Source organism: Equus caballus, chromosome 20 (assembly GCF_041296265.1).
Source record: "Equus caballus isolate H_3958 breed thoroughbred chromosome 20, TB-T2T, whole genome shotgun sequence".
In the NCBI taxonomy this organism is placed as follows: domain Eukaryota; kingdom Metazoa; phylum Chordata; class Mammalia; order Perissodactyla; family Equidae; genus Equus; species Equus caballus.
The window spans coordinates 43,970,208-43,997,944 of NC_091703.1; the positions used below are offsets into that span (position 1 = coordinate 43,970,208).

General features: G+C 50.7%; 2 protein-coding genes across 3 annotated transcripts; both read right to left on the reverse strand.

Annotated features, from left to right (window-relative positions):
* Positions 1-268: 268 nt before the first annotated feature.
* On the reverse strand, positions 269-5,574 carry TREM2 (triggering receptor expressed on myeloid cells 2). 2 transcript variants are annotated; one of them, XM_005603890.4, is made up of 6 exons: positions 5,354-5,574; positions 4,951-5,039; positions 3,106-3,456; positions 1,583-1,673; positions 645-838; positions 269-557 (listed from the first exon to the last, which is right to left on the reverse strand). In XM_005603890.4, the coding sequence occupies exons 1-6, from the start codon at positions 5,506-5,508 to the stop codon at positions 541-543; spliced, it is 897 nt and encodes a 298-aa protein (XP_005603947.2). In that variant the 5' UTR covers positions 5,509-5,574; the 3' UTR covers positions 269-540. The 2 variants fall into 2 exon arrangements, with proteins under 2 accessions (XP_005603947.2, XP_005603948.2); XM_005603891.4 differs by having other exon boundaries at positions 645-766; positions 5,354-5,495.
* Positions 5,575-16,613: 11,039 nt separating this feature from the next.
* On the reverse strand, positions 16,614-26,583 carry LOC100066210 (CMRF35-like molecule 7). The gene is made up of 6 exons (XM_001496560.5): positions 26,224-26,583; positions 25,652-25,975; positions 24,208-24,283; positions 22,715-22,827; positions 20,807-20,916; positions 16,614-19,928 (listed from the first exon to the last, which is right to left on the reverse strand). The coding sequence occupies exons 1-6, from the start codon at positions 26,279-26,281 to the stop codon at positions 19,683-19,685; spliced, it is 927 nt and encodes a 308-aa protein (XP_001496610.1). The 5' UTR covers positions 26,282-26,583; the 3' UTR covers positions 16,614-19,682.
* Positions 26,584-27,737: the final 1,154 nt, after the last annotated feature.

The following is a 27,737-nucleotide window of genomic DNA, read 5'->3' on the forward strand; positions in this document are numbered from 1 at the left end:
TCTTGGGGAACTGATGGACAGGAAGCAAGAGGAGATGAAGCCTAGATACTGGAGAAATTCAAGAGGAAGAGGCTGGGCTTGGTGATTAGCTCTAGGGAAGGGAGAGAGAAGAATAGAAAGATTGGCCGATGTGGAGCCTGTGAGGATGGAGAGACGTGGTATCCTAAGACCCTAGGCCTCAGGAGCCAGACCTTTGATCTTGCCCTCATCCAAATTCTGTCTCCTAGCCAGAGAAAGCCTTTGTGATGCCCCAAACCATCCACGTAAACACGGTCTCTTGGATTTATTTGTGAGAGTGTTTAATGTCCAACGTCTAGAAGTTGATAGATGTCCTTTCCACCTTCCAGGCACACACATGCACGCACATACACACATGTGCACATATGCATCCCTGCTTCCAGGGTCCAGGAGAAGACAGGCAGAGTAGCCTTTTGCCAAAGCAAAACCAGGAGTGTTGATGGCCCAGAGGTGAGTGTGCAGACTGCGGTGGTCTCTGCAGACCTCTCCCAGACCTCTCCTTCCATGTGGGGTCCTCTTCTCTCATGTGTCTCTTTCCCCTGCAACAGACCGAGTACTCACTCTCAGCCCCACCCTCCATCCCTGCCCGGTCCACCCCCAACCACCGCTGTGCTCTCCAAGCTTACCTGTCAGGGTGTGGAGCTGGTAACCTGGGTCATGGCCACGGTCTGGCTCACTGGCCGGGGGTGTCTCCTGTTTCTGCCCATGCCAGGCCGCAGCCCAGATGGCACTGGCTGCTAGAAGCTTGCTGAGAAAGATGCAGGCCAAGAGGAGAAGGATGGAAGTGGGTAGGGAGGGGATCTCCTCTTCCACGAGGCTCCTTGGAGAAACAAGGAGGGCATGTGGGAGGCCTCGAGATGGCCTACAGACTGGAATCTGCTCTTGGAGAAGCAATGGGGAGACACCAGAAGCATCCAGGGACTCAGGGTACCTCCCCACCCAGCACCATCCCTGGCACAGGGTCTTGTGGGGCTTGGGGGAGCCTGTGGACAGGAGACCTGAGTTCTAGGCATGGATCTGCCTGCTGAGTGCGTTTAAACACATCACCTTCCCTCGCTGTAGTCTTCTGTCATACGTGATGGGGTGGTGTGGGGTGTGTGTATGCATGCATGTGTATGTGCACATGTGCACTCCATGGTTATAAACAATGTTTAAACGCCAGGACACAGGCATGAACCAGTCAGAGCTGATTCTGGTCCTACCAAAGGAGCCGGGATCTGGGGTCCTAGGTTTATACTAAAATACTACAAGTTTCATTGTTGCTGAATTGTGGGGATGTCCAAGGGCTGCCAGGGGAGAGCTAGGAGGCTGACCGTTCCGGAGTCTTGGAGCAGCCACTACTTCCAAACTGTCATGGAAGAATTGCAATATTGTAACAACTGGCACGGTCATACCAACACCCACTGGCTGGTCGGAGGAGCATTTAGACAAGATCCTATCCAGGCCCTTTCAGGCTCTAATTGCCTTAGAATTTGTAGTTCTGGGACCCCCAGCCTCCACCCATGCCCAGGCTACGCAAGGTGGAAGCCTGCCCAGGGGTCTCAGGAAAGACCCCTTCCTGTACCTGGAGATGCTGTGCTCCACCTGGGCATCCTCGAAGCTCTCAGACTCCTTGGGGATCCAGAGATCTCCAGGCTCCTGGTGATCCAGGGGGTCTGTGGGAGACAGAGCCTGTGAATTTCTCCTTGAGGCAGCCCGCTGCAGAAGACAGAACACTTCTCGGGGGTGAGGCCCCCGGACTCTGGTCCCGTACGGATCAAGCTGTTAACCTCGCTGAGCCTCACTTTCCTCACCTGTAAAGTGGAGTGATTGGGAACACCTCCTTAATCATAGTGTCACAGGATTCCGTGGGGGCATCCGACAGTGCCCAGCACCTCCTAGGAGGTCAGAAAGTGCACCTCCCACCCTCCCGTCGCTCAGGGTCTTTGGGAAGATCAAATGGAATGATGGATGTATTTGAAAGTCCTGTGAACTATCAAGCTGCCTACCAACTATGGATGATGATGATGATGATGATGATGATGATTTTACTGCCACCCTCTTGGGAGTTGGCTGAGCCTTAGACCCTGATAGGGCTGAAAATTCATGTCTCCTCATCCCCTATTCCCATTTCCTACTTAGAAAAGTGGTGGAGGTGGGTTTGGGTCTTGGGCAGGCGGTCTCCCCTACCCTCCCCACCTTAGACAAAAGCTACTCTGACCCTCATTTCCATGATAAGGGGCCATATTGGGGGGGAGGGGTTGAGAGAGAGTCGAGTCAGACAAGGGATACATAGCCCCACGTTTGTTCTCCTTTGGGTCACAATCACGCTCTGGAGATGCAGGCAGAGGGCTTCCCTGGAGGGCATCCTCTGTGCAAAGCTCAGGGGTGGGGAGGACTCCACTGCCGCCCTGTCTCACCCAGTCAAGCCTGGAATGAGGATCCCAAGTCAGTTCAGCAGCAGGAGGCTGGGGCACGGGCCGTCACTTACCCCCAAGGACTTTTAACTCTCTCATCTCATTTGTGCCTCCCAGGAGCCCTGTGGGGTCAGCAGGACAGACACCATCATCTCCACTTGAAGATGAGGAAACAGAGGCCCAGAGAGGTGAGGTGCATCGCCCAGGGTCACAAGCAGTGTGCCTTTCTGGGGTCGGTTTTCTATACCAGGTGGGTGCTTAATTTATGTTGGTGGGTTGGTCGGGTGGTTGGGTCGAGTGGATGGAATAAATGAATCTCCTCTTACTCCTTGAGGACCACCTACAGTGTCCATCCTAACTGGATGCCAAGTAGATAAAGCCGTTTGGAGAAGCAGGACCACAGCTAGCTCATATGGTGCCTTGTGCAAATTCAAGAATAGTACCCTTCCTGCAACGGACGCTGTCCTGCACCAGGGAGCACAGCCTGGAGAGGCATCAGGGCTGCCCCGTGGCCCCCATGTGCAGTGAGCAACCTGCATAACCATCCATGGTGGCCACGAGTTGGGGAACAAGATTCACACTGTGGGTTTTCCCAGGGTCCCCCAAAGCCCAGAGGATAGTGCTATGCACAGACACCAAAGACATGAGCCCCAGCCCAGGGGTGGGCCAGAGGTGTCAGCTGCCCACTCACCAGCCAGCACCTCCACCAGGACCTTCCTGAGGGTGTCAGCCTCGCCACCATGGAGGCTCTGACACTGGTAGAAGCCAGCGTCGTGGGCTTGAAGATTCCGCAGTGTGATGGTGAGTATGCCACCCAGGGCATCGTCGGTGATGACTGTGCTCCCATTCCGCCTCTTCAGGAAGGACAGCAGCCACAAGCTGTGGGTACTGACCACCTGCTGGCACGGGCCATCTTCACCCAGCTGGCGACACCAGGCTTTGCGTCTCCCCCAGTGCATCAAGGAGTTGTAGGGGCAGGAGACCTTCAGGGACCGGCCTGCCGTGCCCTGGAACACCGTGGTGTTGTGGCCTCGGGACAGCTCTGGGGGAAGACATTCATTCACGCCTTCATTCATTTAGCAAGTGTTTCTTGAACACCCACTCGGGGCAGAAGGGGCAGAAATCCTGCCCTTCAAGAGCTCAGGTTCTCACACAAGTTGGGAGAAGGTGGCCCAGCTCCGGCGTGTGTTTGTGGGAAATGGGGAACCAGGAAACCCGGGTCCTGGGTCTGGCTTGATCACTACTGGACTTGCTGGATACCTTTGGAGAAGTAACCCACCCTCTCTGGTCCTATTTCCAGAGACACTTGTCTTGAAGTTCCCTCTGGTTCTATTCTGCACATCTTCTCCTTGTCATGTGCGACCAAGACCCCTGCTCTCCCTCGTCCATCTCAAGAGAGCATGGCCAGTGACCCTTTCAGGCCCAGGGCTGGTTCCAGGGGGCTGGGCTGGGCACCCTCTCCCTGCCCGGCCATGCTTGCTTCCTCTGCAGCTGCCCACGCTGGAACCAGCTCGGCATTCTCCTCTTCCCTGACCTTTAGCTTCCAGCTTCCCTATTTCTGTGGCTTTGTTCCCCTTTCAGGAGGGACTCGTCTCAGAGCTATTTTTGGGGAGACATGAGCCTGCTATTTTGGGGACCCTCCTGGGGTGGGGAGATGGGCTTAGAGCGCCAGCCTACTGCCTGGGCAGGGGCTGCAGGGCAGTCCCCCGGACCCTCTGCCTCGGCTTGCCCTCTCTTGGTTCTCCCTTCATCCCATCTTCAACCACATGGTGACAGAAACTTTGAAGATAGCATCAGGGCGCCGGTGCCTGCCTTTTGGAACCAGACAGACCTGATGAGCTGTGCCCCCTCCACGTGTCATCCTGTCCATCCCTCTGCCTCTGACACCCCCCACCCTCCCCACTCCACCCCCAGCTGAGAAGCTGCAGGAGCAAGACTCCACTGGGACCGTCTCTCCTCTCACCCTGGTTTCCTATTGCTCCGGGGAAGCAGGCGGCCCCCTCCCCCAGTGGGAGGAAGCAGTTGTGTGTGAGAATCTGGAGTGTCAATCCCCCCAACTCAGTGACAGAACACTCCAGTCCCGTCACCTCCCATCCAGGGCTGAGGACAAGAGGGCCTTCAGTACAGGAGGGGGCACCCCGGAGATGCAGACACCCATCCCAGGTTCTCGCCTCCTGCCGTTCCTCCCTCACACCCTGCTGCTCCTCTGGGGCTGGTCTTATGCTCAAGTGGTTCATAATTTTAGGGGCTCTAACCAATGCCCCCCAAAACTTCTCCAACTGTGGCTAGTGCCTGAGATGCCATAAGAACATTTTCATGCCTCCACAAGCATGAGGAGTCTGATGGTGGGTTCTGACACTGGGAGGGAGGGAGCATGAAGAATGTGGGCTGGGATGGGGGAGAGAAGGGTGCAGAACACGCCGTGGATTTCAACCGCCTTCCTGGTGCGGCTCGGCACTCCCTACCCACCCACCCGCTCTAAACTGAAGGAAGGGAAAGGAAAGAAGGCATCAATGGCAGAGGGAGGGGAGCCTACCTGCAACAGAGAGCAGGATGAGCAGCGGGAGAGGCTCCATGTCACCCTGCGCCTGCCGATCCTTGTGCAAGATCTCGTCTTTCCCTTGCCTGCAGAAAGGAGAGGGTCAGGCGCTGCCCACAGGAACTGGCTCCCGAGGATTGAGCAAGAGTCAGGACTGGGGTCTGGCTTTATGATCCAGGGAGGGGGTGTGAGGGTGGGGGAGGAGGCGAGAGGAGGAGCCGGCCACTGCAGGCTGGCAGCAGGCGGCTGAGGATCCCAGACCTCTGAGAGGCCAGCCTGCCCTCCTGCCCATGCCAGCCAGAGTCACCCCACATGGCTGGGGCTGGTCAGGGTCCGAGGCAGCTCTGCCTCCTCGCAGAGTCCAGCCCAGGGATCCCTGTCCTCACAGCCATGTTCAGACCTTCCTCCAGCTGCAGAGCCTGCCATCCTCTGGCTCCAGCCTTGCAAGGGATGGAGAACAGCAGCTCCTCTTGGAGGCCAGGACTCGCACACAGTCCCTTCCAGTCCTTCCTTCTGGGCTGGCATCCCTGCAATGTGGCAGCAATTAAAGAACATAGCTCTGGGGGCCGGCCCTGTGGTGCAGCCATTAAGTGCACATGTTCCGCTTCAGCGGCCCAGGGTTCGCTGGTTCAGATCCTGGGTGTGGACACGGCACTGCTTGGCAAGCCGTGCTGTGGCAGACGTCCAACATATAAAGTAGAGAAAGATGGGCACGGATGTTAGCTCAGGGCCAGTCTTCCTCAGCCAAAAAAAAAAAAAAAGAGGAGGATTGGCAGCAGATGTTAGCTCAGGGCTAATCTTCCTCAAAAAAAAAAAAAAAAAAGGAACACAGCTCTGGAGCCAGACTTTGTGGCTTCCAGTCCCTCCTTCCTTGCTTCCTGTGTGTGTGACCACACATTTGTAAACTCTCTGTGTCTCAGTTCCCCTATCTGTGAAATGGGAATAACAATAGTGCGTTGTGTCATTGGGAGGATAACATGGATTTCTACAGACAAAGTGCTTTAGAACAAGGCCTGACGCACAGTAAGCACTCAATAAATATTAACTAGTACTATTGTCCTAGTTAGCAGGGGAAAGGGAGAATGGGCCTTCTGTGAGAGGGAGAATTTTCTCCCCGGAATCTCCGGCCCACGTTTAGCCTCCTTTGCACACTTGGGCACCTCCTGTGTGCACACGCTCACACGGGCATTATTTTGTGCACACACACACACACCTTGAACTCCTGACCATCCTATAGGACGGGAAAAGACAGGACATGTCCTGGAGTTCTGGGGGTGGGGTGTGCTTTTTCCACAGGTGCGGGTCCTGTGAAGAGTGACTGAGGCACAGGGACCTGCATGTGCAAAGGCACACAGCGATCCAGTCAGGGATGGGGTGGGGGGAGGGGAAGCGATTCCCAGGGGCAGGAAATTGAGTTGTGCTGGGGGAGTAGCAGCAGAGGCTGGAGGAGCCCCCAGGGCCTGAGGATGATCAGTCTGCTCGGGTTTCCTGCCAGCCTTCACTGATTTGTTCTTCTAGTCACTTCTTTACCCATATTTACTGTGCACATGCCACATGTTCAGGGAATGTGCTTGGAGATGGGGACTTCATGGCGACACCAGACAGTCCTCCACTTAGAGAGCTGACCGCCAAGCCCTGACCTAGGGGCCTGGGAACTGAGGGCTCTGAGGCCACCTGATCGCTCTATAGATACCCTTCTAGGTCTTTCTTTATAAAGTCAGGATTATTGGCATATCATTTATGTACACAAAAATTCATCCCGCTAGGGTGTCCCGTTCTATGGATTTTTATAAACTCATACATCTATGTAACAACCGCTGCAATCAAAATACTGAACACTTCTATCAGCCCAAAAAAGTCCCCTCGTGCCCCTGTTCGCCAGTCCCTTCTTTGCTAATCCAGGCCCCGGCAACTACTGACCTAACTTCCGTTCCTGTAGCTTCCTGCGCTTTCTGGCACGGTGTATATGTGGCATCACGCAGCATGCAGCCTTCTGAGTCTGGCTTCCTTCACTTAGCGTGATGGGTTCAACATGTGTGAGGTTGCGCTTCTCAGTAATGCATTCCTTCTTATTGCTGAATAGTATGTCATCGTATGGATGAACCACAGGTGGTCTATCCATTCACCAGCTGACAAACATTTGAGTTCTTTCCAGCTTCGGGCAATTGTGAATAAAGCCACTATAAACATTCATGTACATATATTTTGTGTGGACATATGTTTTCATTTCCGTTGGATGGAATCCTAGGAGTGAGACTGATAGGTTATGCGGTAGGTATATGTTTAACTTTATGAAAGCTGCCACACTCTTTTGCAAAGTGGCTGTATCATTTCTGCATCCTTGCCAAGACTCAGCATTGTCACGGTTTTTTGGGAGCCATTTTGATAGGTTTATGGCGACATCTTATAATAGCTTTAATTTTATTTTCCTAATGAGCAATGATGTTGAACATCTTTTCATCGTTTCCTTACCATCTGCGTATCTTCTTTGGCGAAGTATTAGTTGACATCTTTTGTCCTTTTTTTGTTGTTTGCTATTCTCATCATTATGGAGTTGTGAGAATTCTTCAAAGATTCTGGATACAAGTCCTTTTTCAGATATGAGACTTGCAAATATTTTCTTCCAGTCAGTAGCTTGTTCTATCATTTCCTAACAGTGTCTTTCAGAGGATAAAAGATTTTAACGCTGATGAAGTCCAATTTATTGATTTTTCATTTAGGATTTGTGCTTTTTCTGTTCTACTAAGAAAATTTTGCCTACCTCAAAGTCACAAAGATTTTCTCCTATATTTTTTGTTAGAAATTTTTTAGTCTTAGGTTTTACATTTTGGCCTATGATCCATTTCGAGTTAATTTTTGCATGTGGTGGAAGACATAATTTGTGGTTCTTTTTTTGCCTATGGACGTCCAACTGTGCCCGCATCCTTTTTTGGGAAGACTATCTTTTCTCCATTAAATTGCCTTGATATCTTTGAGGAAAATCAATTGACATACAGGTCTATTTCTTGACTATCCATTATGGTCCATCTATATGTCCCTCCTTCCACCAATGTCACACCATCTTGAAGACTTTCTGTAGCTTTAGAATAACTCTTGAAATCAGGTAGTGTGGATAATCCAACTACATTTTTCTTTTTAAAAATGTTTTGCTCTTCTAGTTACTTTGCTTTGCCAAGTAAATTTTAGAATCAGCTGGTCAATTTATACCTACCCGCCACCCCCCAAAAAAGTCTGCTGGGCTTTGATTGGGGATACGTTGAATCTGTAGCTCAGTTTGGGGGAAACTAAACATCTGAACACAATCAAATCTTCCAGTCCACGCACACAGTTTAGCTCTCCATTGATTTGTTTCTTCTATGGTTTCTCTCACCAATGTTTTGTGCTTTTCAGCATACAAATCTTGCACATATTTTGCTCAATTTCTATCCAAGTATTTCCACCTAAGTAGGATTTGGGTGCTATTTTAAATGTTTCTAGCTTTCTGTGTCTTAGGCAGAAGCAGAACTCAGAAGTCTCATGAATCTTTACCTTACTTTCTGGCCCATTTATGCTCCATTCTGACCGCTTCTTCCCACCTCCTTCCCACCTGAGGAAAGGGTCTTTTAATTCCTCCAAGCCTCATAGCAAAGGGCGGGCACCAAGAAATCATTACCGATTCCTCACAGCGCATGCATATCAAATGCTTGCGCTAATTTGTGGTTCAACTCCCTGATCCTCATATCTGAGCACAGGAGTATTTCTGCACTGCCCCACACCCAAGCATGGGGTCTTTCCTTTCTCTTTGTTAAGTCTGAGTTCAAAGAGACCTGCCAGCTCACATTTGGGCACAGAGATCCTTTTCCCTCTCTCATTACATCTGAGCCCCGTCTTTCGCCGATGTATGCATTCGTTCAACCACCCCGTCTGTGCTGGTCACTGCACTAGAGAACTCAGGTCTCTTGGAGCCTCAGTGTTCCTGGATATGATAGTGGCCGTTGCCGGGGAAGCCCCAGACCAGAAGTACGACTGGACACATGACATACTCCTGATGTCTGACTTCAGCTGAAACTTCACAGCTGCTGGGCAATCCTTTTCGGAATGCCTGGAGTAGTGAACCCCTATAACAGCTGTTCCAATCGTCACCCTCCTCAAACACACACTTCTCCCCGCCTCTCCTTCTTTCCTAGGAGCAAACCTAGGCAGTCAGATGTGAGCATCCTCACCCTCTTTGAGATCCTCTGTTATCCTCCATCCCCGCTCTGGCCAGCCTGAGCTGCTAGAGAAGCACCGGAGTCTGGTAAGGCCCATAGCCAGCACCCAGACCTGTGCTAGGCTGGGGCACAGTGTGGCTAGCACGGGAGTGGGCCTCTCAAAGCTGGAGCAGCTCCAATTCTATCAGGGTACAGTGTCAGCCCAACTGGCCCTGCCCCACCTGAGAAGTGGGCTGCAGAGAGTAATCGATGGTGTCCAACCCACCCTTGGCTGGGCCACCAACTGCAAACATCAGAGCCTACAAATGTCATTTGCTGATAAGCAGCCACTTAGGACCTGCCTTTCTCAGTTCCCTTTTTGGTCCTGTCCTGCTTTTACTTGATCTCATCTTCCTGGGTCCAAACCCCTGCCTCCAAGCCCCAACCTCTCTCTCACCTCTGACCCCTCACAGATTGACCTTCTTCTCACCTCCTTGTATCTGTACCATCACTCTCTGGCACATCCAGCTGAGGTGGTTCTCCCAATCTTTACATCGCATATTTTCTGAGTTGAGGATCTCAGCCCCTGTCCAGGGCCCATGACTCCCCTCTTCGGGGCAGGACACTTCCCCAGAACTGAGAGAGAGAGTGTGTGTGTCTGTGTATGTGTGTGTGCACATACACAGGGGAACTGGATTAGGTCTAAGGCAGGCACACAGCAGGCCAGTCTAGTAGCAGTTGGTGGGCGCAGCCGTGGTGATGCAAGATGGCAGACCCAAAGGGAAGCTCTAGGTGCTGACACAGGAGATGAGAGACAGGGACCCAGGCACTGACCCTGGCTCAGGCATCACCGGCATCGTGGGGCTGAGTCAGAAGCATAGGGAACCTCACCCTCTGCTGGATTGGATCAGCACTGGTCCAGAGTCTGGCCAGGGTTGTGGAGAACACCTAGTCTGCACCTGGGGGAAAGTGTAGGGATGTGATGGCGGAGTGGGACAGACACCGGAACCGCAGAGTAGGGGTCAATCACACAAACCTTGGCTCCTTGCAGATCTGTGTTTAAGCCCAGCTCTGTTCTTTCCTAGCTCTGTGGCCTTGGACAGGTTTCTTCACTCTCTAGGCTGGCTTCACTACCTGGATATGTAAAGCTACAGCATATTGTCAAGTGCTCATAAAAAAAGTGGTTGAGAGGCTGGCCCAGTGGCTCAGTGGTTAAGTTCGCACATTCCCCTTCAGCAGCCCGGGGTTCGCCAGTTGGGATCCTGGGTGCAGACATGACACCGCTTGGCAGGCCATGCTGTGGTAGGTGTTCCACATACAAAGCAGAGGAAGATGGGCACGGATGTTAGCTCAGGGCCAGTCTTCCTCAGCAAGAAAAAAAAAGTGGTTGGTATTATTTTCCTCCCTCTTAAGTACCTTTCTCTCCAAAATCTTCCTTTCTTCCTCTGCCCTACCTCCATCCCAGAATTCCATTTTTCTTTTCCAAGATGACTGCTGTCTTTCTCTGCCCTGGATGATCCCCAGGAACTTGCTTTCTCACCCACGTCCTGTCTCTTCCAATGTCTTCGAGTCCTACCTCCCCACCCGCGTGTTCCCCTCCATGTTCACCTGGGCACAGTTGCACCTGTTCCAAAAACCCCTCCCTTGTCTCTGCTTCCCCTTCAATTGCTGCCCTTTCATTATCACATATTTCTTTTGTTTTTTTTGCTTTTTAGGGATGGCTTTGCTACTCACACTCTTCACCTGCTCCTTTGAGTCTGATCTCTAGAAGTCACGAATGGCCTCCTCCCAGCCTCCCCTCCTTGGCCCTTCTGCTGCTTTGACCTCCTTGACCACTGTGCCAGTCACCCACCCCCACCCGTGCTGTCCCTGCTCCGTCCTGCTCTGTCCCTGGGAGACTGACCCCTCCGGACTCCACCGTTCGGGCTCCCAGCCCACTGGCTTACTGCTGGGTCTAGTCAAAGGGAGATGTTGGCCGGAGTTCGGAGGCTAGGAGAAGTAAGGGGGTAGGAGAAGTCTCCTACTCGCTCCACCCCTGCGGTGGTTCGGACAGTGGCTGCTTTCCTCTGTGGCCACAGAGCCCTCTTCCACGCCACCAGCTCTCACGTGGCTCCAGTAACACAGTTCTCTCTGTTCTTTCAGCCTGGGAATGTTAACAGCTCCCTGTGTTTGGATACATCACCACCCCTGGCTGGTTCCCTTATCCTTACCCACCCCTCTGTACAGAACCCTGTTAAAATGATCAGCAATTGAACCCTTTTGTGTGTGTGCCATCCGTTCCTGGAACGGAATTTGCCCTACAAATACCCGCTCTGTCTTAGCATTCCTTTCATGCTTAGAGGAGGAAGGGAAGAGCCTGGAGCACTCTTCCCAGGGGCACATTCGCTTATTCCACAAATATTTTCTAAGCACCTGCCATGTGCCAGGCACCCTGCTAGGTACTGGGAAGGCACAATAAACAAAAGAGGCACTGCCTCTTTGATTTTGGACGAGGAAGTGATGTTGATATTGTAAATCTGTAGCTCCTGGATTCTGGAAGGTCAATATCCTAGGTTTAAGGAGTGAAGGCCAGAAAAGCACATTTGGGTTCCGGTCTGAGTGTGAGTTGACAAGTCAGGATGCCCCTCAGAGTGGAGATGGGCGCCCAGGCTTTGACCACAGAGATCTGCCAACTGAAGATTGGTCTTGCTATGGCCAGAAGCCTAAGCCTTAGAAATGAAAGAGGATTATTAGAGAATTGCAGCCTTTCTTAAGAGGAAGAAAACTTCCTCCAGGGAGGGACTGATTCCCACCCCCAGCACTGAGTGGACGCCACATGGTGGCACTGTTTCCCTGTAATGCCCTGGCCTGAGCGAGGTCACAGGTCCTTTCCTCTATACCCAGAGCACACTGGGCAATTGAGGATCGACAAGGAAATAAATCCCAAAACCAATATGCATCTTAACATCATCTGGCCATGAAACCCTTTTAAAATTACTCTAGAGGCTGGCCTGGTGGGGCAGTGTTTGAGTTCGCACATTCCGCTTCTCGGCGGCCCCAGGTTTGCTGGTTCAGATCCCGGGTGCGGCGGATATGACACCGCTAGGCTCACCATGCTGTGGTAGGCATCCCACGTATAAAGTGGAGGAAGATGGACACGGATGTTAGCTCAGGGCCAGTCTTCCTCAGCAAAAAGAGGAAGATTGGCAGCAGTTAGTTCAGGGCTAATCTTCCTCAAAAAAAAAAAAAAATTACTCTAAGTTCCTGAGACATCAGCAAGGGCTCTGGAGTTATCATTTGTGCTTGAATTAGAGCAGAAAGCAAAATAGTCCTAAAGACAAATCTGTTGCTGCAAAATTTAATCAATTTCCCCAAAACTTTTAAGCAGAATCTATAAAACGTAATTTAGAAAAATGAGATAGTTTTTAAAGACCTAGAATTGAAATGGTAAGACTCAAGATTAGCAGTGCTTGTTAAGTAGATGACGTACCTCAATGATACCAACAGCTACTTGGTAAATTCTTCTTGTGCAGTTGAAACACTGTAGCTTCAAGCCACAGGCAATTTCCCCCTGGATCACCTGCCACACTGAGGCGGGGCACAGCTAAAAGAGAGATTATGTCTATTCCAAGAAAACTATAGAAAATGTGTTCAGCAATTCCTAAATCTTTTAAAAACTGTATTTTTTGTGACAAATATGTAATTAATTTTTATGTGACAAAGATGTAAAAGTTCATTCTAGAAAGGTGCATGCTGTCTATAATTCCACCACTTAGCACACACTGGCATGTATTGAGAACTTACTTTGTGCTAGGATTGTTTTAAATACTTTATGCGTGTTACATCATCACCTAGGAAGTAGGCAATATTTTTCCAGGCAACTGAGATCCAGAGAAATTAACATCCTGCCCAGGATCACACAGCTAGTACAAGGTGGAAGTTAGCTTGAGATCTGAGTGGTCTGCTCCAGAGCCAGTCCTTAAGGATTTTATGGAGCGGAATTTTCCTTTACTCCTCTAATCCATGCCCCAGAGATCATCGCTAGTAATACATTGGTGTATGTTCATCTAGTCTTTTTCCTCTGGTCACACATAGGGACACAAACACAAACGAGCTCATGCTGGGTGCATTATTTTGTGGGCTGCATTCTTTCATTTACTGCATCCCCAGAACATCTTTCCATATCAAACAGAGTTTCACTTCGCTTTTTGTAATGTCTACATAATATTCTTTGGTGTGAGTATAGCATGATTTATTTAATCAGCCTCCTATTAATGGAGATTGAGAGTTTCTAAGAACCGACTCTTGCAAATTGTGTCAAGCACAACTTACCTTTCCTTATATTAAAATATATGGAGAAAATACATTACTAGCATGGATTATTTTCACGTGACACTCACCAACATCTCTTAAAACATTAATGTTTTGTGGAGCCTTCGGAAGCAGATCTCAATACGTCACTAGCTGTAGTAAGTTCCAGCCTGCGGTCCTCTCCCTTTGTGCTCCAAGGCTACGGTCTAAAGAAGCCACCTTTAGTACCTCCTGCCCCGCATCTCCAAACCATCCCCACAACCTCGAATATCTCGACTCCTAAAAGACAAGACCTGAAATATCAGGGACCAGAGGGATATGGAGGATCCGTACTTCCTAAGTTTTTGGCTGAGGGGACATGGCTTCTTCAGGGCAGACTCTAATGACCACTGGTGGGTGACAAAGGACTAACGAGCCAGGAAGACTGGCTCAAGGAGAGATGTGGTTGGGGGATGTGAGTGAGAAGGTAGCTGCCAGGTATTGCCAGCCAGATAAATGCGGACTTTGAAAATGTGCTCTTGTGTGTCTCCCTGAGGGACACAGGAAAGTTTCAGATGATTTTGATGACCTTCTTTTGGTGTCAGCCTGGATTTCCTCTAACGAAACTCCTTAAAAGACAGAAACATCAAGATGTCCAGCTTGTATGCTGGTTACACATGTGTCAGCTGCAGGAGGTGGAAGAAGGGACTTGTTCTCAGAAATCCAGCAAGGATTCCGGAGAGAAAGAAGCTCACGCAGGAGAAGAGGTGGTAGCAGTTAGCAAAGAGAAGACAGGCCAAACTTCTGAACCCTAGGGAAGTTGCCCCAAGACTTAGAATTTGCAGTAAGAACTTTTTATTTTTAATTTTTATTGAGATTATGATAGTTTACAACCTTGTGAACTTTCAGTTGCACATTATTGTTTGTCAGTCGTGTTGTAGGTGCACCACTTCACCCTCTGTGCCCACCCCTACCCCCCTTCCCTGGAAGCCACTAATCTGTCCTCTTTGTCTACATGTTTAACTTCCACACATGAGTGGAGTCATACAGAGATTGTCCTTCTCTATCTGGCTTATTTCACTTAACATAATACCCTCAAGGCCCATCCATGTTGTTGTGAATGGGATGATTTTATTCTTTTTTTATGGCTGAGTGGTATTCCATTGTATATATATACCATATCTTCTTTATCCAATCATCAGTTGATGGGCACTTAGATTGCTTCTATGTCTTGGCTATTGTAAATAATGCTGCGATGAACATAGGGGTGCATGGGACTTTTGGAATTGCTGACTTCAAGTTCTTTGGATAGATACCCAGTAGTGGGATGGCTGGGTCGTATGGTATTTCTATTTTTAATTTTTTGAGAAATCTCCATACTGTTTTCCATAGTGGCTGCACCAGTTTGCATTCCCACCAGCAGTGTATGAAGGTTTCTTCTTCTCCACAACCTATCCAACATTTGTGGCTTTTTGTGTTGGTTATTTTTGCCATTCTAAGGGGTGTAAGGTGATATCTTAGTATAGTTTTGATTTGCATTTCCCTGATGATCAGTGATGATGAACATCTTTTCATGTGTCTATTGGCCATCTGTATATCTTCTTTGGAGAAATGTCTGTTCATGTCTCCTGCCCACTTTTTGATCAGGTTGTTTGGTTTTTTGTTGTTGAGTTGTGTGAGTTCTTTATATATTATGGAGAGTAACCTTTTGTCGCATATATTACTTGCAGATATTTTTTCCTAATTAGTGAGTTGTTTCTTTGCTTCAATCCTGTTTTCCCTTGCCTTGAAGAAGCTCTTTAGTCTGATGAAGTCCCATTTGTTTATTCTTTCTATTGTTTCCCTTGTCTGAGAAGACATGGTATCCGAAAATGTCCTTTTAATACTAATGTCAAATAGTGTACTGCCTATATTTTCTTCTAGAAGCCTTATGGTTTCAGGTCTTACCTTTAGGTGCTTGATCCATTTTGAATTTATTATTGTGAATGGTGAAAAAGAAAGGTCAATATTCATTCTTTCACATGTGGCTGTCCAGTTTTCCCAGCACCGTTTATTGAAAAGACTTTCTTTCCTCCATTGTAGGCCCTCAGCTCCTTTGTCGAAGATTAGCTGTCCATAGATGTGTGGTTTTATTTCTGGGCTTTCCATTTTGTTCCATTGATCTCTGCACCTGTTTTTGTACCAGTACCATGCTGTGTTGATTACTATAGCTTTGTAGTATATTTTCAAGTCAGGGATTGTGATGCCTGCAGCTTTGTTCTTTTTTCCCATGATTGTTTTAGCAATTCGGGGTCTTTTGTTGCCCCATATGAATTTTAGGATTCTTTGTTCTATTTCTGTAAAGAATGTCATTGGGATACTGATTGGGATTGCATTGAATCTGTAGATTGCTTTAGGTATTATGGACATTTTAACTATGTTTATTCTTTCAATTCATGTGCATGGAATGTCTTTACAGCATTAAGAACTCTTATTTCACATGTCTTGATTCTTGGAAGGGACTAGATAGTTGTTCATCAAACTATTTCCCTCTGAGAGCACAGCCAGGCTGTCTCATCCAGCCTCTCTTGCATGAGAAGCGGCCAAGTGACTGGGTTCTGGAAGAAATGAAGTTTGCTCCTCCCAGGCCTGGCCCTTAAAGCTGCCTGTGCAACCTTCAGTGTTCTCTCTTCTCTTATTTGCTGCCCAGAGGGAGACAGTCCAGCGGAGGGCTCTGAGGTCCTAGAGGAGTTATATATATATATATATATATGTATACATGTTTGGGTTTTTTAAAAAATAAAACATTACAGACATATTTGAAGCTCCCTACTGATACACTGAGTATAAATGTATCTAGTTGAGATCTGAATTCCTTTGATGGCTAATGACGTTGAACATTAGTGTCTTTCAACTTCCCTGTGTGGGATTTTTTTTAACCTATAATTTGCCAATTAAAAATGGCTTATCCTTTTTTATTGATTTTTAAATTCTGGCTACTAATCCTTTATCAGTCCCGTGCATTACAAATGCCATCTGCCTGTCTGTGGCTCATTCTTCCACTTAATTTCTGGTGTCGTCCTTTGTCTTGAAGTTTCCATCTTAATACAGTCAAATGTCACGTTTCCCCTTTCTGATTGGTGCTTATGACGTCTGGCTGCAGAAATCTTCCTGTATCTTAAAGTCATAAAAACTCTTATGTTTTTGTCTAAACATTTTATTGTTTGGTTATTGACATCTAGGTTTATAATCCACCTGGAATTTATTTTCGCGTAAGACAGAGGTAGGAATCTAATTTTCTTTTTCCCCGTGTGGGTAGACATTTGTGCCATGACACATTCTCTTCTTCCCCGAGACTCCAGTGCCTGCCCTGGCAAATACCAAGTTTCCCTCTGTACACGGGTCTGTTCCTCACCTCTTGGTTCAGTGGCCCTGGCGGACTTTCTATTCCAGGATGTTAGAACCTCACAGTGAGGTTTGGGTTCTGGTCAGGTAAGTCATCTCCTTTCCCCATGGCTTTGAACTTCAAATTTGTCTTGGCTATTTGTTTTGATTGTTTATTGCCGCATGAAAAACTATCCACAAACTTAGTGGCTTAAAACAACAATCAAAAGATAAAATAGGCGAGTCGATGGATAAAATCTTTACCTACAGCATCATGTGCATTAAGAGCGTGAGGGGCAAAGCGAAGGCAGGCCCCATGTTGTGCTGGGTGGGCAGCCCTCAGGGAGAAGGATGGTGCCCAAAGGGTGGGGAGCTCAGGCATATGCAATGGGGCCAAAGCCTGCTGACGTCCAAAGGCCAAGGAGCAGCACCCCCTCCTGTGGGGCCCGTGTCTTGGGGTGGCTTGGTTGCCATGGCTGCCTCAGTGCTGAGATGCGGGGAAGGTGTACATCCCTGAGGCCACAGCTCTGGCAGGTGCCTCCAGGCCTCTGCTGGTGGCCGAAGGGGCAGCCCTCTCCCTGGGCCAGGGCGGGCAGGAGGAGCTCAAGTCCTCTTATCTGGGGCCCCCAGTTAACTGGGAAACTCTTCCCTTGGACTCCCTAGCCGAGTCAACTGCACTCTTACTATCCTCTCATGGCTCCTGGGGCTTCTATCAGAAAAGGTCGTGCATCCCGCCCATTCTCTCCTAGCACCATGAGCATTCCTCTAGCTGTAGCCATATTGCTTTGTACTGTCATTGGTTTTCATACATCTATCCAACACATGCACACATGTGCACGTGCACACACACACACACACACACACACACACACACAACAACGAGATCCTCACAGTAACGGGGACCAAGAATCATTGTGGTTAACACTTCAGGGTCTAGGATCCACCATCTACTAGCTGTGTGACTTTGGGAAATCACTTAATCTCTCTATGCCTCAATTTCTCCATCTATAAAATGGAGGCAAGTACTTAACTTAGAGGGATGTTTGAGCCATTAATGCATGTAGAGGAATGCGGCCCAGAAGAAGCACTCCATCAATGCTGGCTTACTCTGTTAACCTCTGATCCCCAATTCTGAGCAGTGCCTGGCAGTCAGGAGGCACCCATAAGTACTTGTCTAATGAAAATAACCCCAGGAGCTCTAGGCTGAGTAAATCCTTTGGGTTTTAACAGTTCACGAGGAAGCTGACCCCTGGGATGTCTCCTGGTACTGCAGCCAGAGCAATGCAGGCGGGAAGTCCAAGTTGGGGGGAACATGATAAAGACGGGCTTGCCCAGTGGGCAGGTAGGCTAAAATATAGACCGAGAGTGGAGGTGCTGTCAGATGCCTGGAACTATGAAGAACCAGAGGTCAAAGGAGGGCACAGGTCAGTGCCAATGACCTTCTCAGAGCAAGACCGAGTTGGGTGGGAGGTCAGGGTGCAGCAATTGCCCAGCCTCTGGAAGGAGAAGGACTCAGGCAGGAAGGCTGGGACAGACCCCTGAGGAGCCAGGATGATGCTCAGAGCATCCTGCTCCCTCCCTGCTCCTCGCCTCCCTCCACCCCAGTGTCTGGTCCTGCAGGTCTGCACCCATCAGTTGTGTCCCCAGGGAGCTACAGACTGGGGACAGAACCAAATCCTCAACACTAGGAACCTGGGAGGTGGATGATGGCAGCAGAGATGTCACAAGTGACAGGCACTTCCTGCCACTTTCTTCCCAGAGGAAGACCTCAGCCTTGCACACAAGCCTGCCAGACCTCAAACCATCCACCCTTCTCTCCAACTCCTCACTCTCTTTCTGGCCATGACGCAACCTGACCCTCAGGTCCCATCTGTGGGCAAGGCTGATGTCTCATTGTCACTGAGGGGAAGCAAGGTCCGTCTGACAAAAACATTCACAAACGAGCTGCCCGAGCAGGAGGTGGTGAGACCCCTGTCCTTCAGTTGTAGCAGAGACTTCATGACTCACCGGGGTTTCACAGAGGGGTTCTCACATGCCATTGGCAGTTGGATTCGATGACCTGTAATGTCACTCCCTTGAGAAACGATGAATCCACAATTCCAAGGAACCTTGCCCACGATGGGGCAGGACACAAGCCTCCTGCCCACGTGGCCTGGAGTTCCCAGAGTTCAGAGTCGCTCCTTGGGGGCACACATTACCTTCTGTCTCCAGAAGGGCCCTGTGAAATTATGCTTCAGCCAGGCAGGAGGTGTCCTGCAGCCTCCTCTGCTGGACCGAGACACAGTTAGCAGAGTGGAGGATAGTTTCCGCGGAGGCAGAGGAGCCCAAGTCAGTTCTGATGGAGCCATGTGGGCGCCAGATGGAAGGAAGCTCCCCTGTGAGAGCCCAGCAAGGCCCAGGATGAGGGGTGACCCCTGAGTGGTGGGCACTGCCTATGTCCTGGCAGGGTCTTTAGTGAGGATTATTTAGAATCGGGAGGCCAGGAAGGAGAGGGGGATCTGGGCTGGGAGAGACGGAACCTTCCAGCTTGGCTTAGAGGCCCTGAGAGTACAGTTAAGGGAGGGGACTCTCGCAGAGACAGCCACCAGTAGAGGAACTTGCACAATCTGTCAGGATTTCGTAGCCCCTGATCAGGAAGGAAGTGAGTGTTGGAGAGGGAGGTGAGGCTCTGGGTCCCAGACCCGGGGGAGGCGAGTGGGGAGGTGTCCCTAAACCCCATTTGTTGTCCCCACAGCCTGCCCCTTGAAGCCCTCACACTTAAGCTTCTCCCCTCTGGGGTGACCAGGACTTTCCTTCCTTTGCTCCCCCTTCCTCACCTCCTTTACAGGAAGGGGTGACCTCTTGCAGGTTTGGGACCGTCTGTGCCACACTAAAGTCACCCCATTGCTGGTCGAGCAGCCCTGTGCCTCACAGGCATTTGATAGGTGCTCACTGCCCAGTGAATTCTGCCTTCAGGTCCTGTTCCCCCTCCAGGGCTGCGGACTTGGAGGGCTGGGGTCTGTTTCTAGCGATGCTGGCATATTCCACAGCCAGAAGGGGGTCAGGCGTGGGCTTCGGATTGGGGGCGGTATTGACATAGATGGAGTCCTCAAGGCCGAGGTGGTTCAGGTGGATAAGTGAGGCATAGCAGATCGCCCCGGGGTCCTCGCTGGAGCCCATCCGCTGATCGGAGCCCTGGGAAGCAAAGAAGACAGGTGTTCATTGTATGGATCACAGCTGGGAGTGGTCAGTGGCCCCCTGGGTCCCAGAGCTGAGTAGAGGGCAGGGACAGGGTTAAGGTGTGGGACAGGATATGGATCCTGCAGAGTCTCTGGGAATGGCAGAAGTCAGCAAGGGTGCCATCACTGAGCATGCTTGAGAATAAGGAAGGCTATTTAGAGTGTGGCCCATGGACCAGCAGCTCACCCAGAAGGTTGTTGAAAATGCACAGTCTCAGGCTCCGCCCCAGATCTATTAAAGCAAGGTCTCTGGAGTGGGGGCCAGGAAATTCTATTTTAACAAGCTCTCCGGGGGATTTTTGTGCACGCTCAAGTTTGAGTAGCGCTGAGCTGGAAGAGCTCTTGGTAGAGATGTCATTCGTAGAGTCGATTCCAGCCATACAGAGGGTTGGACCAGACGACTTTAGAGCCTCCCAATCCTGCAATTCTGTGATCTCAAGAGTCTCAGCCCCTTAATAAGACAGACCTACCCAAGGGAAACAGCCCAGTCTCCAGCCCCCAATGAGAAAGCACCCTCGGGAGCCATGTCTTTTATCACGCGAGACTTCCATGCAGCTCGTTGGACCAATGGCAGCCGAGCCATCAGCTGGCTAATGACCCACGAGATGGGCCCACGTGAAAAGCTGTAACTCCTGGGAGTGATGGTCAAAAGCTGAGTCAGTCAGTTCTCTTTCTGTCTACATGATTTGAATTGGGAAATAAGGGAAAGGACGCAGTCAGTGAGGCAGCAGGGGCGTGAGGAGTCAGGAGTGAGTCCAGGTTCAGGGGAAACAGAAACTATGAGCAAACACAAGCCAGGAAGTTAAATAAAAACAACGATGACAACCAAGTTACCCTGGAAAGCTGAGATTCCCTCTGTCCTGGTGACGGGTCCTTGCTACGCACAGGACACTCTGCCTCCTGGGCTGAAATGTTGTCATAGTTGTGGTGGGATTCATCCTCACCTGTGAGGAAAACAGTCAAGGTTGGGGGAGGGACCTCTCCCTACCCACCTCCCATGGAAATACGGGGTGGCTGGAGATCCCTAATGGGGATGGGCAGGGGCTTGGTCAAGACCTGCCGTGGTGCCGGGGGACATCCCAAGCGGAAAGTACAGAGGAGTGTCCAGGGATGCAGGGAGCAATCACATTGACTGCCTGAAGCTAATGTGTCTAAGACCGGTAAACTCAATCAATTCCAGGTCGCTGAAAGTTCCAAATTTAAACATCAAGGTGAAGTATAATCTATGTGCTGGGGAAGTTATATATAATGTCTTTCAAAATTTTTGGACCAGGAACCACAATGAAAAACATTTTATCTTATTACCACATATACAAACACACACACTCACTCTCTCTCTCACACACACCTACAAACACTCCTAAAATAAAAGTTCAATGAAAAAAATACTTATCCTTCCAATGTGCAAATAATTTTGAATTTTGTTTTATAAAAATACTATTGTGACCCACTAAATCGACTTTATGTGGTTTGAAAAATATATAAATAAAGTTTCACAATCCACTACTACTTTAGTATTTTTATAGCTTGAAAAATTAAAATCCATGAGGTCCAGTATAACTCTGACCCGCCCACTCCCACATTCCAATCTTGCTGTCAACAGACACATCCCTGGGTTATGTGGTTAGTAGACACCCAGCACTTACGTGCTGGACAGACTGACCAACAGAAACGAGGCAGGAATCACCAAAAGGCACTAATCTGAGAAATCTTGTGCAAAATGCTGTAGATTTTACATGTGATTAATGCTAGAAACTTAAAACTTAGAAGATTAAAAAGTCTTCCAACTGCTTTTAGGAAGACAAAATGTTAAAATGATAGCAACAATTAAAAAACAATACTGGTAACCTGAAAGGTCTTTAGATAGAGTTGTTAAAAAGTCCATAACTATGAAAAGATGGCAAAATAGGGGCTAGCCCCAGGGGATAGTGGTTACACTTCAACACGCTCTACTTCGGTGGCCCAGGTTGGCGGGTTTGGATCCCAGGTGTGGACCTACTCCACTCAACAGCCATGCCATGGTCGCGTCCCACATACAAAAATAAAGGGAGACTAGGGGGCTGGCCCCGTGGCTGAGTGGTTAAGTTCGCGCGCTCCGCTGCAGGCGGCCCAGTGTTTCGTTGGTTCGAATCCTGGGCGCGGACATGGCACTGCTCGTCAGACCACGCTGAGGCAGCGTCCCACATGCCACAACTAGAGGAACCCACAACGAAGAATACACAACTATGTACCGGGGGGCTTTGGGGAGAAAAAGGAAAAAATAAAATCTTAAAAAAAATAAAAAAATAAATAAAAAAAAATAAAGGGAGACTGGCACAGATGTTGGCTCAGGGCTAATCTTCCTCAAGCAAAAAAAGAGGAAGATCGGCAACAAATGTTAGCTCAGAGCCAATCTTCCTCACACCCTCCCCCCAAAAAAAGATGGTAAAATAGATGATCCCTAATGGGTCCTAGAATACCAGCCTTGGGCAAATTGGCACTGAGATGAAGTGGCTTTCGGCAAGCTGACCTCGAAAGTCAGACTAAAAGAGAATTGGCCCGTCCTCAGCACTGTGGGCCCTGCCGCCCTGGCAAAGCAGGAGCGGAGCCATTGGAGAGCCCAGGGGATCTTGGCCACGTCACCTCTGGCCTCAGTTTCCTTGTTGGTAAAAAAAATGGGCACAATAAGCCTTGACCCCATGGCTCGCGGGCGCTTTATCATGGCTAAGCACTCGCTGGTCTGCTTGGCCAGCGGGGGTTTACCTTTCCTGGCTCTTCCTCGGGCTTTCCTGAGGTATAGGATCAGGAAGAGGGTGAGCACCAGCAGCAGGACGGCCACCACCACGCCCGAGATGACGTTCCAGTTATCTGTGGGGCTTTGGAATAAGGACCAGCCAGGTGAGGAAGGTCAGAGCCAACCTTCTGCTGTGACACCACCCCGTCCCCATGCCTGTCCTGGGGACAGACTTTCCTGCTGAGCTGGCCGCAGGGCAGCCTCATGGTCAAGGGCTCTGCCCCATAAGCCATGCAGTGTCACTGTGTCCTTCGATCTCCGGCTTGTTTCCTTCCCTGTAAGATGGGAATGTTGACCGTGTCTCCAGTCTGCTCCTTCCCCCTTTCTGACTGCCGTCCCTCTACTGGCCTTCTGGGCCCCTGTTGTGGGATCTGTGCTCACTTTGCCTGATCCTTCCCTAGCTGTCCTTGGTCTGAGCTCCTTACCCTCAGCCCTTTGTTCTGAGCTGCACTTAATGCAGAGAATGCCGGTGTCATCTGGCAAACAGCTCTGCCACATAATCACTGAATTTTAACAGGTCCCATTTTAAGTCAAAGGAAGAGCACAAAGGTAGTCTTTCTTATACCATAGCAGGCTCCCCGGGAAGGTGCCTGGGGTGTCAAGGGTCAAAGGGGGTGAGGCAGTGGCTCTAGGACACCTTTCAGCTCCCTTGGCCAGCACCACCTGGTTTCTGGTGCCATGCCTGGAAGAGGGAGCTGTGGTTTGCAGGAGCCCAAGGTTCACACCCACAGTGATGGTGGGTGGAGAGAGGGCGGAGGCAGGAAGAGAAACAGCTATCAGGCCAGTCCTGGGCGGGGGCCTGGAAACCTTCAGACAGGGGTAGAGGAAATCAGGCCATGGGCTGTAGCAACTACACAGTGTGCCCTTTCCCTGGACCCCGGTGGCCCTGGGACAGCTCCCCTTCTCGTACTGAGAGAGGAGGGCTAGAAGAGAGGAAGAGGAAAAAGAAGCAGCCTTGTGCACGTGCCTAGTACAGGGCCCTTCGAATCCTCAATTTCATTTAATCTTCGCAACAACCCTGGAAAACAGTGGTGCCCAACCAGGGAAGTTGTGTCCCCAAGGCGAACTTGGTGATGTCTGGAGATCTCTACGGTTGCCACAACGGGGCGGTCTGGGGAGGTTTGGGCTACTGCTCTCCAATGGGTAGAGGCTATTTAGAGGCAGCTAAATATCCTACAGTCACAGGACAGCCCCTCACGACAGAGAAGTATTCGGCCCCAAATATCAGCAGTGTGAAAGGTAAGAAACCCTAACGTAAGCTGGGAATGTTATTGGCCCCATTTTGCAGATGAGAGAACAGAGGCTCAAAGAGGTGAAGTGACGGGAAGCAGCTGTCTGATTCCCATTCATCCTTTAAGGGCTGGGTGCCCGTGGGAACGTGGTAGATGGAGGCATTTGGCAGAGTGGGCAAAGGGCAGGAGGGGATGGGGCTCTGAGAGGACAGGGGAGGGGGTGACAGTACCTGTCAAGGACAGGGCTGATGGCAGAGGTCCAGGCTGTGGTCCTCCTGGTGCTCCTGGGGGTGGGCAGGGTTGAAGCTGTAAGAGACAATGAGGGGGGCACTCCTGTCTGTTAGCCCCCAGGCCAGGGCTTCCCACTTCTAGCCCCCAAGCCTGGGAAGGAGGAGCCCACACATGGCCCTGGACCAGGTGAGGTCTCTGAGAAGCACCGTATGCCCTGCACACACAGAGGCGTGCTGGATTTCCTTCATGCGGAGGTGCCACAGTGCATGTGGCTTTCGATTAGGTATCACACTGTCACTCGTATATTGGATATATTCTGCAGTCTCTTCTGTTTTCATTATTTTTGAACATGTCATGCACTTTCAATCTCTAATGCCTCCCTTCCAATCCTTCTTGCTCCCCTGGATAAATTCCTGCTCATCCAACAAGGCCCATGTGGTGTCACCTCCTCTGGGAAGTCCTCCAGGAGAGTCCAAACCTCTGTCCTTCTCCAGCAACCTGGTCTCTCCCTTCACTGGCCTCCATACCACATGCTTCCATTATGCCACCTGCCACCCTGCATCACAGTCCTTTATGGATGTGTCTGTCCTCCTGGCTGGCCTGTGGGCTCCTCCAGCACAGCATGAGGTCTCAAGGTTTTTGATTCTCCTCTCAGAGCCTGGCCCCGTGCCCTACATAGAGTGGGCAATGAGCCAAGGTGGGGCGGTGGACGACAGGGCAGCTGATCTGGATCCTCCAGGTGCCCTGCTGACCAAGTGGCTGGGCAGGCTGGGCAGCAGGGCCAGGGGCCGGGAAGGCACAGTTCCAGCCCTGACCGTCATAGAGAAACGCAGGGGACTTGGCAATGCTGAAGTTTTCGGGAGGAATACGTGCGGCCGTCGGGAGAGGGGTAACCCCAAACTTCCCATTCTGAGACTTAAGGTCTCTCAACTATTAGGGGCAGGTCCAGGGTGAGGCCACAGACCCTCTGAGCCCTTGGCCACCACACCTCCCAGCCTCATCCCCGAAGTCTCATGTCTGCCTCACTAGCTGGCCATCTCCCGTCTGTCCCCATTTCTTGACCCCCATCCAGTTACTCATGACCCATCTTGAGCCCAGCCCTTTGAGAGAAGGTTGGGGGTTCGGTCAGGGGTAGGGATGTCTGGGATGGACCATTAAGCCAGTCTCACTGAAGCCTGAGGAAACTTTATGGCTACCACAAATCAGCGGAGGAGTTCTGTCAGCAGCAACAGAAATGTTCACGGAAATGTGTGCGATGGGGAAGGAAGAACAGCCGAAAGCCAGCAGGTCTGAGCTCTGGAGCTGGTTCTGCCCTGAACCCCGAGAGGCCCCAGTTTTCGGGTATGAGAAGGTTGAAGGAAATGATTTTTAGGATTCTTTCCAGCTCTAACACCTTGTGATTCAGAAAGTCTGAGAAGCACAGATAAGAAGGGAAAAACTCACCCTGAGATACCACCAGATGGATGGCTCTTAGACCAAAGATCCTGTAAGATTCTCCGATTCCACACCAATAGATTCCTGAGTCCTCCACCCTGAGTTCAGTCATGGTGACGGAAAAGAAGCCAGACCTGGGATAATCCTGGAGGGAGTGTCGAGCCCCTTTCTGGATCCTGGCATTGCTGACGATTATGTCACAAGTATATTCTCTTATTACCTTACACCAGTGTTTCATCTTGTTCCAACCTTGCTGGAACTGGTACTGGCATCTCACGGTGATTGACTCGCCCTCCAGTTTATGCAGCATCTCTGGCTTCTGTTCCCAGGAGCCTGAGAATAAACCCTCAGGTCAGGGAGCCCCCCAGCTGCCACTGCACAGCCATGAGATGGGGCCTCCATCCTCAGGAGCCCCCTCCGTGTGTCTGCATTCAGAAGGTGCCCTCAAACCGGCCTCTGGCCACAACTCCAGCTGCCTTGTGCCCTTCCCCACAGGGCCCTCTTCATGCCCACCTCACCTAGCCATCTCCCCCTCCTCCTGCCCTGTTCCCCTCCCTCTGCCCACCTCACCTGCCCCTCACCTGAGGCCAGGAGCACCAGCAGGAGAGGTGACAGCAGGTGTGTGGCCTCCCAGGCCATGGGCTCTCTTGTTGAGCTGGGGTGAGGGGAGGGAAGCGAGGGAGCAGGGAAGCCCCAAGGAGAGGGAGCCAGAGCCGGGGACTCGGTGCAGCCACCCCAGCCTGCCTGGGAAGAAGAGCTGAGGGAGGCAAAGGCCTCCGAGGGGCAGTGGGATGCCTGGGGAGGAGGCGGAGGTCTTGGCCTGTAGGCTGGACCCTCCAGCTGCAGATGCTACCTCTGGGCCTGGACAGACCTCAGCCTGGGACTGGACTGAGACTCTAGGGGACTCTGTAGCTACTGCTCAGCTCTCTTCAGCCTCTTCCTCTTGGTCAGGCCATCCCCCTCCCACTGGGGTTGGGGTGGGGAAAGCCCAGGAGGAAACTATGGTGAAATAAGAACTATTTCTGGGCCACCCCACAGCTGAGTGGTTAAGGTCCCAAGCTTGTCTTCGGCAGCCTGGGGTTTGCCAGTTCGGATCCTGCGCATGGTCCTACACACCGCTCATCAAGCCATGCTGTGGCATCATCCCACATAGAAGAACTAGAATGACCTACAGCTAGGATATGCAACTAAGTCCTGGGGCTTTGTGGAAAAAAAGAAAAAAAAAGAGGAACATTGGCAACAGCTCAGGGCCAGTCTTCCTCATCAAAAAAAAAAAAAAAAAGGACTATTTCTCCTCACTCTTACTCTCCTCTATTCTACTCCTTCCTCCCCAGATGACCAGAGCCCAGAGCCCCACTGGTCCCCAGTGGTCAGAAACCTCCTGCCCAGGGCTACCTGGGAATTGGGAAATTCCACAGAGACTAGAGGAGAAAGGAGATGGAGAGTCTTTTTCAGCAATGGAGGTGTAGGGAAGGTCCCTGGCAAGGGTGGGGGAGAGCCAAGCTGGGGGCACGACCATCAGAGGTGGGGAGGAGAAGAGAGGTGCAGAAGGAGAGGGGAGGAGAAAGGGGCACCTCCGCCCCCAGGTCACCCCGTGTCCCCAGGGCTGGCCATAGTTACAGTTATTGAAAGACCACACGAATCAAGCACATTTTAAAAAATAATTGTTATCAGATGAGCTGCAGAAACAATTGTCACAGGCTGTCTGTAGTTAATAGATAAAACAACAAAGCAAAGGAAAGCCCTGTAAAATGCAGTGTTGCGGCCTGTGAGAGGAAAATCAGCATAGGAGGGTTAAAGTGCCCGGGGACCCAGGACAGCAAAAGAAGAAGTGGGGCTGCCCCAGGCCAACAGGAAGCTAGGCTACCTGGCGAGGTGTTCTGTACCAGGATACCCTTCTGGACTCGCATGGGGCGACAGTGGGTGATGGGTCTAAGACCCCTGTGTCAATTGGTCAGGGCGTCGGGGCAGTGGGCTGCCCTGGGAGAGGGTCTGCCCTTGGCAAGGCTGCTCTCTGCAGCTGAAGCCGCCCCCAAGGAGGGCTGGCAGAGGAGGCCTTCCACTCTGCTCCCAAGACGGGGGCAAGCAGTCCACG

Excerpts from the sequence above, each read along its gene's own strand:
- TREM2 (XM_005603890.4), bottom strand. The coding sequence starts at position 5,508 with ATGTTCTTTAATTGCTGCCACATTGCAGGGATGCCAGCCCAGAAGGAA. Across the intron at positions 1,674-3,105 it reads CCTGGTGGAGGTGCTGGCTG|ACCCCCTGGATCACCAGGAG; the intron begins GTGAGTGGGCAG and ends TGTCTCCCACAG. Across the intron at positions 839-1,582 it reads GTGGAGCACAGCATCTCCAG|GAGCCTCGTGGAAGAGGAGA; the intron begins GTACAGGAAGGG and ends TGTTTCTCCAAG.
- LOC100066210 (XM_001496560.5), bottom strand. The coding sequence starts at position 26,281 with ATGGCCTGGGAGGCCACACACCTGCTGTCACCTCTCCTGCTGGTGCTC. Across the intron at positions 25,976-26,223 it reads GCTGGTGCTCCTGGCCTCAG|GCTCCTGGGAACAGAAGCCA; the intron begins GTGAGGGGCAGG and ends GTTTATTCTCAG. Across the intron at positions 24,284-25,651 it reads CCATCTGGTGGTATCTCAGG|CTTCAACCCTGCCCACCCCC; the intron begins GTGAGTTTTTCC and ends TGTCTCTTACAG.